Source organism: Bubalus kerabau, chromosome 13, assembly GCF_029407905.1.
Source record: "Bubalus kerabau isolate K-KA32 ecotype Philippines breed swamp buffalo chromosome 13, PCC_UOA_SB_1v2, whole genome shotgun sequence".
Classification (NCBI taxonomy): domain Eukaryota; kingdom Metazoa; phylum Chordata; class Mammalia; order Artiodactyla; family Bovidae; genus Bubalus; species Bubalus kerabau.
The window spans coordinates 42,408,355-42,426,595 of NC_073636.1; the positions used below are offsets into that span (position 1 = coordinate 42,408,355).

At 49.8% G+C, this 18,241-nt stretch overlaps 1 protein-coding gene across 1 annotated transcript; it reads left to right on the top strand.

Annotated features, from left to right (window-relative positions):
• Positions 1-9,463: 9,463 nt before the first annotated feature.
• On the top strand, positions 9,464-16,031 carry LOC129625170 (cystatin-13-like). The gene is made up of 3 exons (XM_055543295.1): positions 9,464-9,652; positions 13,907-14,020; positions 15,948-16,031. The coding sequence occupies exons 1-3, from the start codon at positions 9,464-9,466 to the stop codon at positions 16,029-16,031; spliced, it is 387 nt and encodes a 128-aa protein (XP_055399270.1).
• Positions 16,032-18,241: the final 2,210 nt, after the last annotated feature.

Here is an 18,241-nt window from a genome sequence, read left to right on the forward strand (position 1 = left end):
CCCCCGGCTCCAGAGGCACACGTGGGCGCCCTAGGAAGGACCTTTTGGGCTCAGCCCCTTGGGATGGTCCTTCCTTCAGGCTTGTTGTGTGGAAACCATGGGAATCCAGTGTTCAACCAGGCCTGGGGACAGTGTGGGGCCAGCCAGACCACCACAGGGGTGCTACAGGAATGCCTTGCTGAGAGATGCCTCATACAGGCCTATTTCTAAGTGTGTGTTAACTAACAAGAAAATTTAATCTAACCTCACCTCTTTCCAACCTGCCTCTCCAAGGCTCTTAGTTTTCTCTCTCACATGAAAAATGATGCCAAGCAGGCCTCGCTTTTTCTTAATGGGTTTCATGTCATTTCTGCTAAGATGTTCCTGGAGTTTCTCTCTCTCTCTCTCTCTCACACACACACACACACGTAGTTACTTCCCCTGAGGGGGAGGGGAGGGAAAGAGCCCCCAAGATCTGACCTGCAGCCTCTACTTCATCCTGCTGAAGCCCCCCTGCGTCCTGGACTTTGTTCTGAGACCCCGGAGCATGGGATCCCAGAAAGTCATGGAGACGAGGGAAATGGGGCCCAACCAGGCAGCCCAGGTGGACTCAGAGGCTGCCCATTCTCTAGACCGGTCCAGGGCTCAGCAGGGGTTGAGGTCTTTCCACCCAGTGAGCAGTCATGGCCATTCTAAGTGAGAACAAGGAATCCATTCAGCCCAGGCCTGGGTGGGGCCGGGGGAAAGGAGGCAGAGCTCTCAGGGCCTGTAGGCATCCCAGGGACCACTCGGGCTGCAGTGGCAGGGGGTGCAGGGCCTCCAACCTGGGAAAGGTCCCAGGGGGCTGCAGGGAGAATGCGGCCCAGTGCTGGTCTCAGAGACACGAACGCTGCACCAGCTCTGCCGTGTCCCCTGTGACACCTTTACCTCTAACACACTGCAGGTCTGCTTGCCTGGAGCCAGGCCAGCTAGGGACTGCCTGGCTCCTGGGTCCTGCTGGACTGGGAAGCCATGTGGGTACACAGACTCAGCTTCCATATGCATCTTGGGAGAGTCCCCCTTTCTACATGGTTGGTACGTGTAGACTCAGTGGGTGCATTTCTAGGGTCTCCAATGGAGTCAGAGACAAAGGGTCAAGATCCAGACACCGGAAGCGTGTGGAGCGGCCACCACTGTCCACCCTGTGCAAGGGGCTGGGTGGGATGACCACATGCAAGCTCTGGGATGGACCCAGGCTGGCAAATATAAGGGGGTCTCACTCCAACCCCGGGATTAAAATACAAAGCCATTTTGTTTTATGGGATAAAGATTTGGGTCCTCTCTCGAGATGGATGGACACGGCCAGGCCAGAGGAGGGGCAAGCAGGAGGAGGGTGCTACAGCCAGAGGGAAGGCCCAGAGGGTGAGATGGCCCTTCTGTGACTGAGGGTCCCTGGTCCGCCTGGCTGATTTCCTTGGTGAAGTCCACTCCCCTCAGGTCCACCATGGGGGTGCCCAGATCCCCTGGTGACCCTGGAAAGAAGCAGGCCACTGCACCGTCTGCCTTCGGGCATCCTCAGTCTTAGCCAGGGCCACCCCACGAGAGTCATCACAAAATAGACCAGGCGGGACACTCACCTCCTCCTGCAGTCTCTGTCCCCATCACCAGGTTTCTCCTGGACATGTGGGGCCAGGTCAACGCAGCCATCGACATCACCCAGGGCCAGCCAGAGGCTCTTCAATTCCTCCCTGAGGAGCCGTCTTCTCCTGTGGACTGACCAGAGTGGAAGGAGATGTGACTCAAGGGGCCTGGATGGCCCCTCTACAGCCCGGTGATGATGTCAGTGGGGACCGGACATGCCCTTGTGTGCCCACTTTCTCTACAGTGCCCAGGGCATTTTTAAAACTTCCCTCCTGCTATTCCCCATCCATGGCTTGGCCACACAGGTGGCATGCCCACTCTGGGCTGCTCACCACCCCCAGCTTTCAGCACTCACACACCATGTCCCCACCCTCGGTGGGACCAACCCCCATGATGGGCAGCCTCCCCGCTTCTTGCCACACACGGGTCCAGCCTTTGACGGGAAAGGATGGAAGCTCAGGAAGCCACGGCAAACAGAGGTGGGGGGGCCCAGGGCAAGTGGGCACCTGGAGCTTGCGATCAGGCTTGGCCAGGGGAGGCCCTCTCACCACAGTGTTTAACTGACCCTACGAGCAGAGCCTGGCTACCTGGGGACCAGTCCCAGCTAATGGCCTCCATTCTCGGACATAAATGTGTCTGAGCACAAGTAAATGAGTCCCAAGTCCTGGCTGGTCCACAGAGCCCTCCAGCGAGGGGAGTGAAGCCAGGAGCAGGGTCAGCTATATGACCGCCTCCCATACACCAGCACCCCTGAGCTAGGGGGCTGCTGGCTCCTGTGGGGGCTGGGGTATAGCCATAGGCCAGCTCGGAAGATGAAGTTCTTATCCCAACACTGTCGCCGTCTAGTTCAGTCCTTCCTGTATAACTGCGTCCTGGGGCTGCTTGCCTTCACCTTGGAGGACCGCACGCCCACCTCTGTGAGCAGGTCCATGGAAACAAGGGGTGTGCTGGGTCAGCTGTTCTGCACATCCCGGCCAGGGAGCCTGACCATTCCAGCTCAGCTATCAGGGCTGGGACACTTGGATCTGCGGGTCTCTGCTGAGGCTGGGCTGGACGGTGTCCTTGGGGACAATGAGCAGCAGAGGCCTGAGCCCTATCTCTGCAGGTCCCTCCCACTTCTTACTGTCAACCGCTTCCTATCTACAGTTGAAAAGCGTTATTTCTAAGGTCACCTTTGTTCTTGAACTGACACACAGATTGACTGTTTCCACTTCTAAGTAGGCCAGGGACAAAACAGACTGCAAGGCACTTCCCCAAAGAACAGAGAGTCCTGGGGATAGAGGATGGGAGCGCTTGGGTTGAGGAGTCCCCCCGCTCTTATCTGGACACCAGGCACCTGCAGCGTGCAGCCTTCCACCCCCACGAACAGGAATGTGACTCTGGGGACCGATCTTAGGAAAAGAATTATCAGTGGCAATGACCTGGTCTCCGGCCCCACGTGGTGCCCCACCACGGCTATTGCAGGGACGGGCCTCTGAGCTGTCTGACTTGGTGGTCTCAGCCCAAGGTGTACACATGCCCATGGCCCTGCTTTTAGAACGCTGTCTCAGAACCACACCCAGCCCCCCACAGAGAAATGCAGAGAAAGCCCTTCTGCAATCACTGGCTCCCCCTCAGCTTGTCTGTGCAAAAAACAAGAAAGTGGGACTGTGCCCATTGCCAAGATGGAGAGCTTGCTGTGTGAAGAACTTAGCCTCACCCTCTCAGTGCCACAGCAGACTTAACCCAAGAGAGAGGCCCAGGAACAGAGCAAGGCTACAGAGCAGAGGATTGCTCCAAAGTGCCGGGGGCTGGACCCCATCCTCCTTTCAGACAAAAGGAGGTTTGTAATAAAGTGAGGGTGATTTCTGTAGGATCTCACCCATTCAGGCCACCCTTGGAGCAAGACTAAACAAAAGGCACTGCTGAAAAGAAGAGCCACCAAATGAGACGAACCAAACTGGAATTATGTAAGACAGCCCAGTCAAGGGCAATGGCAGCCTTCCCAAACTAGGACTGGAGCCAGGTGTCCGACCTAGCAGATATTAAGAAGAGGTGGCAAGAAGACATAGAAGAACTGTACAAAAAAGATCTTCATGACCCAGATAATCACAATGGTGTGATCACTCACCTAGAGTCAGACATCCTGGAATGCGAAGTCAAGTGGGCCTTAGGAAGCATCACTATGAACAAAGCTAGTGGAGGTGATGGGATGCCAGTTGAGCTATTTTAAATCCTAAAAGATAATGCTGTGAAAGTGCTGCACTCAATAGGCCAGTGAGAGTTGGACTATAAAGAAAGCTGAGCATCGAAGAATTGATGCTTTTGAACTGTGGAGTTGGAGAAGACTCTTGAGAGTCCCTTGAACTGCTGGGAGATCCAACCAGTCCATCCTAAAGGAGATAAGTCCTGGGTGTTTATTGGAAGGACTGATGTTGAAGCTGAAACTCCAATACTTTGGCCACCTGATGCGAAGAGCTGACTCATTGGAAGAGACCCTGATGCTGGGAAAGGCTGAGGGCAGGAGGAGAAGGGGATGGCAGAGGATGAGATGGTTGGATGGCATCACTGGCTCAATGGACATGAGTTTGGGTAAACTCCAGGAGTTGGTGATGGACAGGGAGGCCTGGCATGCTGCAGTTCATGGGGTCGCAAAGAGTTGGACATGACTGAGCGACTGAACTGAACTGAACTGAACTGTCCGGCCCTGGGCGGTGTCTTCTGTGTGTCTCGCTCAGCCTCTGCCTTGGCAAGCGGCCAGCAAATGTGACTAGGGAGGAAGGTGATTTGGCTTTTTTCCTTCCAGGCTGTTTGCTTTTGAGGCTGAGTTTGGAGTTTGGGCCTCAGCAGCACAGCCTTTCGTGGTGGCCTCTGTCTGGCCGAGAGCTCACCCTCCCCACCTCCAAGCAGACCCTCAGTCCTGCAGGTGGCCAATGGCTTTAGGTGGATGGTAGAGAACTTTGGGGGGAGTGGTTCAGAGTGGACGGACAGAGGCCTAGAGAAAGGAAGACTAAATCTCCAAACAACTTATTTCAGTAACGTTCTCTGGCCCTATAGCCCAAGTGGGTCCAAAGATCCTGCTTAGGAGGCTCACCCACATTGATCCAGGTGAGAGAGGATCTCCCAGGTTTATACAAGAGCTGGAAAGACTCAATCATCCACAGGAAGAAGTGGAGAAGGTACTGATGTTTGGAAACATGGAGTGAGATGGGCTGAGGCCCTCAAATGAACCCTCCAGCCTCCCCCGGCCCGCAGGCCTCAGACTGGGACCTGTATCAGTGTGAGCCCCAGAAACACAGCCTCTGATGCAGGTTGTGAAGCTCCCTCCTCACCAAGGACCCACCGGGCATCCCTCCCCTCCACCCAAGCCCAGCCTGTGCTGTGCTGTGCTAAGTTGCTTCAGTCGTGTCCAACTCTTTTCGATCCTATGGACTGTAGCCCATGGGATTCTCCACACAGGCAAGAATACTAGAATGGGTTGCATGCCCTCCTCCAGGGAATATTCCCAACCCAGGGATTGAACCTGCGTCTCTTATGTCTCTACATTGGCAGGTGAGTTCTTTACCACTAGCGCAACCTGGGAAGCCCCAGGCCCAGCCTAGGACCTCGAAAATGGTCTGTGCTGACAACGCTAGTGAAGATGCTGTTTTGTAAACAGTTGTGTTTTCTCACTCCAACACAAGCCTGCTCTTTGCAGCCAAAAGTCCAGGATAGGGGCAGTCTATCAAAGCAGAAGAATTAGGTAATAACTGTTCTATTCCAGCCAAGAAAGACCAAGGTGCCCATGCTCTATTGTGCACATAGACAAAAATTTCTGTGGGACAATTCCTGGATTCAGAAGTGTTGGGCACTGTGTAACTTTTAAATGTTTGACAGAGATTGCTAAGTCACTGTGAACAAAGACTGTTGGATCCCCATGTACCAATGCTGATGAAGGTGGCTTATCAACTAGACACCGTCATCGCATTCAACCTTTTTCCAAAGAGTAGGGGAATGGTGATACTTCATTGATCTGGATTAATTTGAATTTCTGTTAAAGATGTTAAGCATGTTTTCACGTGTGTTTTAGAGATATTTATATTTCTTTTTCTGTGTTGATGACTTATCTCCAAGTTTCCTATTAGATTCTTGTCTTTTTAAAGACTACTTCCAAAAACTCCTTGATATGGTGAAAATTGAAATGTTCTACATCACACTTGTCAAGATCTTACCACTTGTCTCCCTTCATGCCCACTAAAATTTCAGTTCAGTTCAGTCACTCAGTTGTGTCCAACTCTGAGACCCCAAGAACAGCAGCACGCCAGGCCTCCCTGTCCATCACCAACTTCTGGAGTCTACCCAAACCCATGTCCAATGAGTCGGTGATGCCATCCAACCATCTCATCCTCTGTCATCCCCTTCTCCTCCTGCTTTCAATCTTTCCCAGCATCAGGGTCCTTTCCAATGAGTCAGCTCTTTGCATCAGGTGGCCAAAGTATTGGAGCTCAGCTTCAACATCAGTCCTTCCAATGAACACCCAGGACTGATCTCCTTTAGGATAGACTGGTTGTATTTCCTTGCAGTCCAAGGGACTCTAAAATGGTGATCATCAAAAACAGAGGTCATAACCAGTTCTGGCATAGATGTAGTAAAATTGGAACCCCCAGACACTGCCCATGGGAGTGCAAAATGCTGTAGCCATTTTGGGAAATCACCTAGTAGGTTCTCAAAAAGTTAAATATAGAGTTCAGGTAACTCAGTAACTCAGTGTATACCTGAGAGAAATAAAAGCATACATCCACACAAAAGCCTGAATAAAGATGCTTGGAGCAATACTAGTCATAATAGCCAAGAAGTAGACACAACCTTCATGTCCACTCATTGGTGAATGGATAGATATAACACAGTACACACATATGCAGTTCAGTTCAGTTCAGTCACTCAGTCGTGTCCTACTCCTTGTGACCCATGAATCGCAGCACGCCAGGTCTCCCTGTCCATCACGAACTCCCGGAGTTCACCCAGACTCACATCCATCGAGTCAGTGATGCCATCCAGCCATCTCATCCTCTGTCGTCCCCTTCTCCTCCTGCCCCCAATCCCTCCCAGCATCAGAGTCTTTTCCAATGAGTCAACTCTTTGCATGAGGTGGCCAAAGTACTGGAGTTTCAGCTTTAGCATCATTCCTTCCAAAGAAATCCCAGGGCTGATCTCCTTTAGAATGGACTGGTTGGATCTCCTTGCAGTCTAAGGGACTCTCAAGAGTCTTCTCCAACACCACAGTTCAAAAGCATCAATTTTTCGGCGCTCAGCTTTCTTCACAGTCCAACTCTCACATCCATACATGACCACTGGAGTAAACGTGTTTTAATTTCATGGCTGCAGTCACCACCTGCAGTGATTTTGGAGCCCCCCAAATTAAGTCTGTCACTGTTTCTGCATATAAGTTATATGTACTCTGAATGTAAGTTAAATAAGCAGGGTGACAATATACAGCCTTGGTGTACTCTTTCCCGATTTGGAACCAGTCTATTGTTCCATGTCCAGTTCTAACTTTTGCTTCTTGACCTGCATACAGATTTCTCAGGAGGCAGGTCAGGTGGTCTGGTATTCTCATCTCTTTCAGAAGTTTCTACAGTTTGTTGTGATCCAGACAGTCAAAGGCTTTGGCGTAATCAATAAAACAGAAGTAGGTGTTTTTCTGGAACTCTGTTGCTTTTTTGATGATCCAACAGATGTTGGCAGTTTGATCTCTGGTTCCTCTGCCTTTTCTAAATCCAGCTTGAACATCCAGAAGTGCACTGTTCACTTACTGTTGAAGCCTGGCTTGAAGAATTTTGGGCATTACTTTGCTAACACGTGAGATGAGCTTAGAAAGGGCTCCTGAATTCCAGCCCAGGATTCCGTCTCAGACATCTGACCCTTCAGCAGGTAACTTTCAGGTCTCACATGCCCTGTCTGGATCTCATCTTACAGGTCTCAGGTATGATCCTCCTTGGGCTGTATGTTATCCTGGAAAGAGAAACAGTGATTTCCCAATGTCTGAGTTCATGGAAGTCCCTCACCACGGCTGAACCAGGGCCCTGTGCTGAGAGAGACGGATTCGTGACCGTCAGAGGAGGCTGACTCGGGATGAGAAGTACACACAGGGGAGGAAACTGGACCAAGGGAGCCCATCTGAGACAAGCCTGGAGATGTGGAGAGATGGCTGCCATCTGTCCATCCCACGGAGGGTCACACACCTGTGGCCATCGCCAGCCTTCGGCTTCGTGTCCTTGGCACTAGCCCTGGGCTCCCCTCCTGAGTGAGGAGGCCCAGGGCCCCTGAGCCTGGCTGTTTGGCGCCTCCTCCTGCCTCTAAGACCAAGGGGGTCCCACAATGGGACCCCGACAGAGACTCGCTGGAGGTGGCTTCACTTCCAGCTGCCCATCCAAAGCGCAGAGATTTAGAAAGTCCAGAGGCATGGGACAGGACGGGAACTCAGTGCTGGTGGCAGATGCTGTGGGCTCCCCAGTGGGTCTATGGGCTTGAAGGTAGAGGGTCCCTCGTCAGAGGGGCTGGTCACTAGGGCCGCATCAGTAGGGCAGGGCTTAGGTCACAAAGGGGCCACAGAGGTGACCACTGACAGGGAGGGCAGCTGGGGACAGAAGCACTCGACCTTGGCCCTGACAGACACCCCAAGCAGGCACATGGCTGTGAACTGAGTGGGCTGGAAACGAGCTGGCCACAGGCGGGAGCCACCGTGCTCAGGTCCTGGGGAGGGGGAGAAGCTGCCTGCGGCCGGTGGCCAGCTCAGGTCTCGGCCACAGCATTGTGGAAAGGGCCTTGGTGCTCAGGTGGGTCTGGGGGTAGCCCTGGTGGGCAGGAGATGGCCCCAGGCGGCCACCCATGTGCCCAGGCACATGGAGCAGGAGAGAGTCACCCCTGCCCCTCGTGCGTCACACTGAAACTGCCGTGGAGCAGAGCCAGGGCGGGAAGGGATAGGTTACCGCTGGCCGGCAGGGTGGGCATGAGAACCCTGTGTCCCTGTGCATCAGCCTCCCCACAGGTCAGTCTCTGGGAGGCACAGGTTTGGTTGGTGATTCCTGGCAGAGGGCACATGGCAACCCCAGATGGGCAGCTGAACTAAGACCCTGGGAGTATTTGGTGCTGGGTGTCTATATCTAGGCCCCAGGAGTCTCTTGGTTTAGACACCACATCCTCTGTTCAGCCCAGACACCCTGTCTTTACTTCTCTGGGCAAACGCACCCCCCGCCCCCCACGGATTCAGCTTTGGCTCAGGCTGCTAGCTCCTGGTCTGCCCCCGACACCCGAACCGCTGCTTCGGCCTTGAGAGCTATGTCCTATGGGTCCTTGTTGGCTGGAGGGATTCCTCTAAAGCAAAGGCATTTCACAAGTGGCATGCCATCCCTCGTACATGTGGGCGAGACTGAGCCAGACAGCCCTGGGCTAAAGCAGACGCTCAGTCCTGGGACTCTTGCCTCCTGAGTGTAAAGGGCATCTCCACGGGGCTCGGAGAGATGGGGACACAATGTGCAGGGCCTTCCACGGGCTGGAGAGACTCACCCGCACTCAGCAGACAGGTCCCAGCACAAATAGGTCCTAGGCAGCCATCAGGAAGATCAGGTGTGTGTGTGTGTGTGTGTACACAGAGGTGTGTGTCCTTCCAAAAAGGAAGCATCCGTGCTGGGCAAATGGACTGAATTACACGTTTCGCAGGTGGCTTTTTTGGGGGCAGATGATTTTAACAATTGTTCTCCACTTTCCACCTGCAGCAGCACTGGGAGGGGCCGGTGTGGGGGCAGCAGGGCCCACTAAGCCTTGGCAGGACAGGAGGGATTCGGCCTGAACCCCCATTTGAGGAGCCATGGCCAGGATCTGCCCTGGCCTGATGCTCTGGATGACCATGGTGGCCCTCACGTCCAGAGGTGTCCAAGCCTGGGGTTCGAAGAAGGTGACGAGGGAATTCCAAGACATCCCAGCCTCCTACGTGTATGTGCAGCAGGCGCTGTGGTTTGCCATGAAGGAGTACAACAAGGCCAGCAAGGACAAGTATGTCTACAAGGTGATGAACGTTCTGAGGTCCCAGGAGCAGGTTAGTGGCTCTCGCTTCCCACCCTTTGTCCCTGTGCCCACCTTTGTGGGAGGGCCATTGTCAGCTGAGAGCAGCTGAGAGATACCTGGGCCAAAATTTATAAACTTTAATTTAGGGGTTTGGGAAAGAAAGTTAATTAAGTTTTCTCTTTTATAACTCTGGGGTAAAACATAATATATCCATTCAAATAACTTAAAAGTAGTTATAGTCACATCAGAAAACAGGTAAGAGCACAGAGGGGCTCTTAAAGGGGCCATGTTCGGGATAGTGTGAGCAGATATCATCCACCTGAGTGTTGAAGAGGATGTGTTATAACACAGTGAACAAGCAGAGAAACTCCACACCCAGCTTTTATTGTAAGTAGGAACCAGGGCAGAAGGGAAGATTCCTCTTCCGCCTACTTAGAAATGTGAAAGAATAGGAAACTAGAAAATCACCTTTTGCAACCACCATGGTAATAACAAACTCAGGCAAAGATCAGCAATGGATCTGCCACCCAGGATGGAGAGAAGTAAAGGGAAGGGGCCATAGCTACAGGGATTGCTTGTTAATTAATTACAACCAGAACATGCTGGACAAACTGATACTACATGCCTCTGATGGGACATCACTGCAAGGACATGGCATCACTTGTATACCGGGTCCTGTCCCAGATGTGTGAGGGTGTTCGTGAGGGACAATTAGACAAGTCCATGTTACAGGGTGCTGCTTCCCAGGTGGTCTTCATGGTAATCATCATCATGCTTCTCTGCCAATGCAGGAGACATAAGAGATGTGGGTTCAATCCCTGGGTCAGGAAGATCCCCTGGAGGAGGGCATGGCAACCCGTTCCAGTATTCTTGCCTGGAGAATCCCCATGGACAGAGAAGCCTGGCGGGCTACAGTCCATGGTGTTGCAAAGAGTCAGACACAACTGAACTGGCTGAGCACACACACAAGTATATTATGGGGCATTCTCTAAGACCACTTCAAAATATCAGTGCTGTAGATTTCAAGGAAAATAATACCGATGAACCTATTTGCAGGGCAGGAATAGAGACACAGATGTCGAGAATGCACTTGTGGACAGAGAGAGGGAAGGAGAGGGTGGGACAAATTGAGAGAGTAGCACTGATATATACACACTGCCATGTGTAACATAGATAGCTAGTAGGAAGGTGCTGTATAGCACAGGGAGCTCAGCTCGTTGCTCTGTGATGACCTAGGGGGTGGGATGGGGGCGTCAGAGGGAGATCCAAGAGGGAGGGGATATATGTATACATATAGCCAGTTCACACTGTTGTGCATCTTGTTGTACAGCAGAACCTAACACAACATTGCAAAGCAATTATACTCCAATTAAAAAATTGATAAAAATTTAAATATCAGTGCTGTGAAAGATGGAGTAGAGCAAGAAATGGTTCTCATGAAAAGAAATTTAGGAAGCATGATGATAAAGGCAAGATGTGTTTCTGTGTCATCTCTTGGATTTAAAATAATACCAGGGACTTCCCTCGTGGTCCAGTGGCTAAGACTCCGTACTCCCACTGCAGGGAACCTGGGTTCATATCCTGGTCAGGGTACTAGATTTCACATGCCACAACCAAGACCTGGTGCAGCTAAATAAACAAACAATGAAATAATGCCATAAAGGATGCTCTTAGAGCAGCTGGAGGTTGGAATATGGACTGTGTCTTAGAGGAACCAGCACTGTGTTTCTGGGTGCTGGGTGACAAATACTGGGTGACAATTCAGATAAAACTTAACAAAATACCCACAGGCCCTACAGATGGAAAACTGCTCTATTCCACTGAATGACTTAAGTCAAAACTACAAAGATATTTATCAGCAGTTGTCACGCACAGACTGCAGCCAAATCTGGCCCATGGCCCTTCTTAGTACATCCCATGAGATATGAATGAATATAAGAAACAAAAGGAGACTATTTTGTGACATATGAAAATTATATTACACTGAAACTTATGTCCATAAATACAATTTTATTAGGACACTGCCAGGCATACTTTTTGAATGCTATCTGGGCTGTGTCTGTGCTGCAAAGCCTGGAATATTTCCTCTCTGGCCCTTAAAGAAAAAGCGTGTAGCTACCAGCTCCAGTTCACAGAGGAGGAAAACAGGCACAGAGACGTTTAGAAACCTGCCCAGGGTCACACAGCTACTAAGAGAAGAGCCAAGATTTAAACCCAGGCTATCTACTCTTAATCCACCGATGCTACTGCTTCTGAATGATGCCTGCTGGGCCAAAGATACAACGGTGCGGCCGGCCAGGAGGGCACGGTGTCATAGGAGGCCAGGGGAGTCAGAGAGACCTGGCCATGGAAGGAGTGAGTGGCTGAATCCACAGCTAGACCCTCATTGCCTCCCTGTCCTGGGCAATCGGGGGCGAAGGTGGGGCTGGGGGTCGTTCAGTGGTTGTTGAGGATGATTTAGGGAAGTCTGTTTTTATGGTAATTTTCAGTTGGAAATGTACTCAAATACAAAGCACTTATTCTCAGTTGGGCATAGATTTTGCTCTTCAGGGCATTTTTGGCCATAGCCTGAGATGTTTCTGGTCATCACAACTGAAGAGGCTGCTACTGATATTTGAGGAATGGAGTTCAGGAATGTGGGTCATCACGCCTCAGGCATAGCACGGCCCCCACAGCCAAGAAATTCAAATGCCAACAGCCCCAAATGACAACAGCACTGGAAAACTTGATATCCAGTCCTGGAAACGGAGAAGGCAATGGCACCCCACTCCAGTACTCTTGCCTGGAAAATCCCAGGGATGGAGGAACCTGGTAGGCTGCAGTCCATGAGGTTGCTAAGAGTTGGACATGAGTGAGCGACTTCACTTTCACTTTTCATCTTCATGCATTGGAGAAGAAAATGGCAACCCACTCCAGTGTTCTTGCCTGGAGAATCCCAGGGACAGAGAAGCCTGTTGGCTGCTGTCTATGGGGTCGCACAGAGTTGGACACACCTGAAGCGACTTAACAGCAGCAGCAGTCCTGAAAAATGTGCTTGGGGTCCATTTGTAAGTAGTTTTGAAGGTGACCCCTGATTTCTTTACATCCCCCACAGACATCGATCCTGGTGGGCACACCTGCAGGTGTCCTTTCAGACACTTACTGCATAGCTGAAAATTTTAAAGTATGTTTTATACTCATGAAACCGTACTTAGATTTCTGCCTATACCCATTTTGTTCAATGCCCAGGCAACTTTTCCAGAACTTCCAAAATGTTTACTCTATTTTCTGAATTATCTCTTATTCTTCTGTACTCAGGTACAGAATCTAACTAACCTGGTCATTCTCTTTAAATATTCTTTCCTTAAAGTCTTATAAACTTTGTTTTCCTTTTCAGATTGTTTCTATGTCCTGGCTATTGTACATAGTGCTGCAATGGAACAGTGGGGTACATGTATCTTTTTGAATGACGGTTTTCTCAGGGTATATGCCCAGGAGTAGGATTGCTGGACCATATGCAAACTCTATGCTTAGTTTTTTAAAGTCATCTCCATACTAATCTCCATAGTGGTTGTATCAACTTACATTCTCACCAATAGTGTAGAGGGGTTCCCTTTCCTCCACACCCGTTCTAGCATTTTTGTTTGTAGATTTTTTGATGATGACTATTCTGACCTGTGTGAGGTGACACTTCATTGTAGTTTTGATTTGCATTTCTCTAATGAATAGTAAGGTCGAGCATCTTTTCATTCTTCAATCATGGGAGTGGACATTTACCATTGCTCATCTGGGTTTCTTTGTGAGGCCTCCTTGAGTACAGGGCTATGGTGGGCTCTGGACAGGGTAGGCGGCAGTGAGGGGAGATGCCTGGAAAGTCAGGGATTTGGGAGGGTGTATGACATGGAATAAGGTGTAGATAACTAAAACTGCCAAAGGGAAGCAATATATTCTAAGTGGATTTCATTGAAAATGTTGATTCTTTCTCAAGCTCCAGTGAACAAACCATTAGTTTTCCCAGGAAAATGGTCTTTAAGAAATAGCTTTCTTGATTTATCTTGGTGAGAGCTGTCATTGCTTTAAAATTAAAAATCATAATGAAAAAAATTGAGAAACAGAGAGACAGAGAGAACAAGGTAAGGACCACTTCTGCGTTACCCCAAAACTCTGTCCAAAGAAACTATAGGAGGGAGGGAGGTGGGGAGACATCCTTTGCCCCAAGCAGTCAATGACATGTTTGTTTGTCAGAAATGACAACTGATGCCACATATTCTTTGATGCTCTCTAACTTGAAATGATTCACGGACAGGTCACGGATAGTTTGGATTACCTTCTTGAAGTCGAAATTGAGCGGACAAAGTGCAAGAAAATTTCAGGGAAAACTGAAAACTGTTCAGCACAAGAGGATCCCCAAATGCAGAAGGTAGGTGCTGAGACAGCCTTCAGCAACCTTGAATTATCTTGCTTGAAATCACTCATTAGCCTCCGGATAGTCTTTCCCATCTCTGCCCTTACAGGGCTCACGCAACTCTTAGAGATTCCCCATTTCAGATCTCCTATAGGTTTTGAGTTTATCTGTTTTCTTTATTGAGTCTTATAAAGGAAGAAAGGGTAACTATCTGATCTCCTTGGGGAAAGGTTTTAAAACCTGGTATTATTTTAAATAGTTATAGGCCTGGTTCATGGAAGGTAGGAAATTTAAAAATTTTCCAAAGTATTAAGTAGCTGAAAATCAACTACAGAAGAAAAAAACAAAGTCAGCTATAACTACCCTTATGGAAAATTTACTGCTGTCAACTTATTGTTATATATCTTAGTTTTTTCTATATTTTATATTTGTGTTTTTGTATAGTAGGGAATTGCACTGCATACCGTTCCATAATTTAGATTTTTACTTAATAATAAAATCTAAGAATTTCTGAAACTGTACAGTTATTTGAGGGCAGTATCACTGCAGACAGAGACTGCAGCCATGAAATTAAAAGATGCTTTCTTCTTGGGAGAAAAGCGATGACAAACGTAGACAGTGTATTAAAAAGCAGAGACATCACTCTGCTGACAAAGGTCCATATAGTCAAAGCTATGGTTTTTCCAGTAGTCATGTACAGATTTGAGAGTTGGACCATAAAGAAGGCTGGAAAAAATTGATACTTTCAAACTGTGGTGCTGAAGAAGACTCTTGAGAGTCCCTTGGACTGCAAGGAGATCCAACCAGTCCATCCTAAAGGAAATCAATTCTGACTATTCATTGGAAGGACTGATGCTGAAGCTGAAGCTCCAATACTTTGACTGCCTGAAGTGAAGAGCCGACTTATTGGAAAAGACCCTGATACTGGGAAAGATTGAAGGCAGGAAGAGAAGGGGATGACAGAGGATGAGATGGTTGGATGGCATCACCGACTCAATGGACATGAGTCTGAGCAAGCTCTGGGATATAATGAAGGACAGGGAAACCTGGGATGCTGTAGTCCATGGGGTCACAAAAAGTTGGGCACAAATTAGAGACTGAACAGCTAGAACAACTAATATGTTCCCCAACACTGCCAGGAACCAGCTCAACTCATCCTTATCCCCTGCAACCTGCTCGCCCCACCAGTCTGGGCTCAGTTCCTCTATGGCCAGTTTGGGTTCCTGGTTGCTTGGCCCTTTGTCCCCCTCTACTTGACCCCTTAGTCTTTGTATCTTACACAGCTTCAGCTCTAGTGAGTGCCACGTTGATGTAATGGAGGTTTTCTCACTTTATATTTTTATTCTGATTGAATAAAGATTTTAGGCGAGGAGAGGGACAGAGTGATCTCACCCAGGTCAGAAGCTGGGAGCACACCGATTCCTTCTGCAGGCCCTGTGTCTCCTCCCAGCTCCCCAGCTGCAAGCTTTTCCTGGTGGGACCTGGCCAGATTCTGATCCCCTTTCCAAAGCCTGTAGGACCCCAACTATTCTTGTGGTTCTGCCTCCCCTGGGAAGGACCTGCTGGGCTCTCCATGCAGCATGGGGTCTCCAGGGGCTGCAGGAAGTCTGCGTGGGGCGGTGGCGGGGGAAGTCCAGAGCTGGACAGGAGGATTTCTCCAGGCTAATTCATCCTGGGCTCCAATGCTTGCTCTCCTGGAGCAAAAGGAGCCCTGACTGTGATGGCCTCATATCATAGGGGCATGAACCGAAGTGGCACTCATCTCAGTTGTGAAGCTGTCTCCTCAGCCATCAGGTCAACTGTTCAGGGGCCTATAGGAACATGACTGGCCCCTCCTTAAGCCAAATCTTGACACCTGGAAATCGGAGCTTCTGGTTTTCTCTTTTTTTTTTTTTTGGAATTTTTCTTGCTTAAGAGTTATTATTCTTTTTATCTCTTCCAGGCATTTTATTGCACCTTTATTGTGGCATCCAAACCCTGGAAATTTGAACTCCAGATGCTAAAGAAAGAATGCAGTCCTATCTAATGGTCAGCTAGCCACTCTACAGCTCTTGTGTGCATTTCAAGAAGTAAAGATACTTGTAAAACACTTAAATAACACATCTGACCTCTCAACTTCCCTTTTGTAGCCTGCTTGCTTTTTGTGCATTCTGCAGGCCCGAAGGCTATGGATGTGGTGCTGGTAGGGTAGCATCTTCCGCTGGATCAGTGCATTTACCAGCAGGGACAGTCTGCTCCCAATGAATGGAAGAGAATATAAACCTGTTCCCATATTTCACGGAGCTCTGGGCACAAATTACTTTCCACTGACAGCTCTTTGTGTGGAACTAACAGGAAGCCCCACTCCTTCATTGCTTCAGGTGGGGAGTTTCTGCAAGGCCCTGAGGATGCATTGAGAATGTCTGTCCACAGATTTCCATGGATTTCCATGGAAAGCTCCCTCCCAGGGCTGCAGAAGGCACAGGTCATGGCTTCAGCCACAGTTTTAACCCCTCCAGATCCAACCTGGGAGGTAGTTGGGTGATTGGGAGACTTGTGTTTTACTTTCGGTTTTGAATTGAGGCAGGGAAATGCGAGTGATGGTGCAGGAAGAGAAAGCTGCATTTGGGCATGTGCCTGTGCATGTGTGTGTGTACTCAATTCGTGTGTGTGCTCGCACAGAGTGGGAGGTATGATTTAATGCCTTATAACTGATCACCCTACCCTTGGTGCTTCAAGCAATTTATCTATTTCGCTGTGGCATCTGTGGGTCAGGGGTCTGGGGTGGTTTGGCTGGTGTCACCTCTCCTGAGGTCACTCTTAGACTCTCATGGCATGCCCTGGTCTGAAGGTGAGCCTGGCTCTGGGGAGCCCACTCCCCAGGGGGCTTGCCCTTGTGGTTACTGGCTGGTGTTGGCTGTGGGCAAGTGGTCTCTGCTGTCCTCTGTGAGGGTCTGTCTGCACAGCCGCTGTGTACTGGGTGAGGCAGACAGCTTCCCCCAGACAGAGTGTCTGAAAGTCCGGGTTGGAAGCCATGGCACTCTCGGTGGCCCAGCGTTGGAGGTAACAATGTCACCTCTTTGGGTTGTTGGCCACCTTGATTAATTTCAGTTCAGTGTGGGAGAGAGGGCTGCGAGGTGTGGCGACCGGGAGATGCCAATCAGGGGATGCTCCCACAGTGTGTATGTGTATGTGTCTGTCTGTCTGTCTCTCTGTGTGTCTGTGCATAGGGCTGGGCTGAGATGGTGAAGTGAATTAACAAATGAAAAAGAGGCATTTTCCATAACATAGTAGTGAACACGACAGCCCTGGAGGGCAGGTCAGGGCCAGCCAGGTAAGTGTGAGCAAGCACACAGGAGCAGGTGGGTACCTACCTGACTGCCTGGTGAATCTCCTGGGACTTCTTCTCCTGCAGAACCCCCCCTGTGTGGGGCAGACTGGGCAGCGGGGGATCTGAAGCTCCTGAGAGGAGCCTGCAACTATTGCAGGACTTGGGAGAGAAACACCTCAGTTCTCTTTTAGTAAAGTACAGTGTAATTGACATACAACACTGTTAGTTCCAAGTGTAGAACTTACAGTGATGCAATATTTCTCTACATTACAAAGTGATGGCCACCATAACTCTAGTTACCATCTGTTATCCTCCAAAGGTATTAACGACATTATTGACTGTGTTTCCATGCTGGATGGTTCAGCTTCGTGACTCATTCATACCTAGAAGGTTGTCCCTCTTCATCTGTCATAGCCATTTCACAGCTTGTCAGCATACGTCATCAAGGATTTGGGGGAAAAAAAAGAAAAACTCACAAGTGCATTTCCCAGCAGAACATGTTGCTTTCCGGGGCTGACTACAGCAAGAGGAACCCAGAGTCCAAATCCCAGGGTGACTCTAGGCCCCTGGGGGTCTGAGGACCAGGAGGGGAGATGCAGCCTGGGGAGCAGACTGAGGCCAAGGAGGTCCCACAGCTGGTCCTGCCCATCACTTGACAGCCCCGCCCCCACCCCTGTTTCCACGGGTGAGGTCCAGGGAATCTGCAGAGGTAAGGTCTCCACTTGCTTGTTCCTTTGTGTTCAATCCTTATTTATTCAACCCTGAATATTCATTGGAAGGACTGGTGCTGAGGCTGACGTACCAATATTTTGGCCACCTGATGTGGAGAGCTGACTCATTGGAAAAGACCCTGATGCTGGGAAAGATTGAGGGCAGGAAGCAAAGGGGGCAATAGAGGATGCAATGGTTGGATGGCATCACCGAGT